Source organism: Myotis davidii, unplaced genomic scaffold (assembly GCF_000327345.1).
Source record: "Myotis davidii unplaced genomic scaffold, ASM32734v1 scaffold663, whole genome shotgun sequence".
In the NCBI taxonomy this organism is placed as follows: domain Eukaryota; kingdom Metazoa; phylum Chordata; class Mammalia; order Chiroptera; family Vespertilionidae; genus Myotis; species Myotis davidii.
The window spans coordinates 1,679,585-1,681,098 of NW_006295816.1; the positions used below are offsets into that span (position 1 = coordinate 1,679,585).

General features: G+C 68.2%; 1 protein-coding gene across 1 annotated transcript in view; it reads left to right on the forward strand.

Annotated features, from left to right (window-relative positions):
* BSN (bassoon presynaptic cytomatrix protein) overlaps positions 1–1,514 on the forward strand; it is a gene marked incomplete at both ends in the record, with an annotated part of 27,753 nt that overhangs the window by 23,958 nt on the left and 2,281 nt on the right. Inside the window, one exon of the mRNA XM_015568279.1 lies at positions 5–1,511. Coding sequence (XP_015423765.1) covers positions 5–1,511 — 1,507 coding nt within the window. The remainder of the gene's footprint in view (positions 1–4; positions 1,512–1,514) is intronic.

Here is a 1,514-nt window from a genome sequence, read left to right on the forward strand (position 1 = left end):
GGAGGAGAAGGAGATCGACGCCAAGCTCAAGTACCTGGAGCTGGGCATCACGCAGCGCAAGGAGTCTCTGGCCAAAGACCGGGGCGGCCGCGACTACGCGCCCCTGCGAGGCCTCGGTGAGCATCGGGACTACCTGTCGGACAGCGAGCTCAACCAGCTGCGGCTCCAGGGCTGCGCCACGCCCGGACAGTACGCGGACTTCCCCATCTCCGCCGCGGCTCCCGCCACCCCTGCCGGCCCCGCTGCCTTCCAGCAGCCCCGGCTCCCCGCTCCGGCCCCACAGTACTCTGCAGGCAGCGCTGGGCCGACTCCCAACGGATTCCCGGCCCACCAGGCACCTGCCTACCCTGGCCCCAGCACGTACCCAGCGCCTGCCTTTCCTCCCGGCACCAGTTACCCTGCTGAGCCTGGTTTGCAAAGCCAGCAGGCTTTCCGGCCCACAGGCCATTATGCAGCCCAAACACCCATGCCAACCACACAGAGCACCCTTTACCCAGTCCCGGCCGACAGCCGTGCCCCCCATCCAAAGCCACGCCAGACATCACTAGCCGACTTGGAGCAGAAGGTGCCCACCAACTACGAAGTGATCGCTGGCCCCGCCGTGGCCATGTCCTCGGCCCCTTCCGAAACCGGTTACAGTGGCCCTGTGATGAGCAGCAACTACGAGCAGAGCAAGACCCCAGAGCTGCCCCGGGCCAGTGACCGCAGCAGCACGGGCCCAGCGCCCACCTACCCCTCTGACTCGCACTACGCCAGCCTGGAGCAGAGCGTCCCTCGGAACTATGTGATGATCGACGACATCAGTGAGCTGACCAAGGACAGCGCCTCCACGGCCCTGGACAGCCAGCGACTGGAGCTCCTGGGCCCGAGCGGCGGTGGGCGTCCAGGGAAGGAGCCAGGAGAGCCAGGGGCACTTGAGGGGCCCACACTGCCCTGCTGCTATGCCCGTGGGGAGGAAGAGTCCGAGGAAGACGCTTACGACCCCCGAGGAAAGAGCGGCCCCCACCGGGGCATGGAGAGCGACGGCCGGGCCGCCAGCACCCACTACTACGGTGACAGCGACTACCGCCAAGGGGCTCGCCCAGACAAGTACGGTCCAGGCCCCGCGGGGCCCAAACACGCCTCCAAGAGCCTGGCCCCGGCCGCCGTCTCGAAGCGCAGCAAGCACCGGAAGCAGGGCATGGAGCAGAAGGTCTCCAAGTTCTCGCCCATCGAAGAAGCCCGGGATGTGGAGTCAGACCTGGCCTCCTACCCTCCCCCCGCGGGCAGCAGCGGCCTGGCCGCCCGGGGCAGGAGGTTCCAGGACGAAATCACCTACGGGCTCAAGAAGAACGTGTATGAGCAGCAGAGGCACTACGGGGCGTCCAGCCGGGACGCCGTGGAGGAGGACGACCGCGCGTACAGCGGGAGCAGCCGGTCCCGGGGCCCCGCGGCGTACAGCGGGGAGAAGCTGTCCAGCCACGACTTCGGCAGCCGGGGCAAGGGCTACGAGCGGGAGCGCGAGGCTGTGGAGC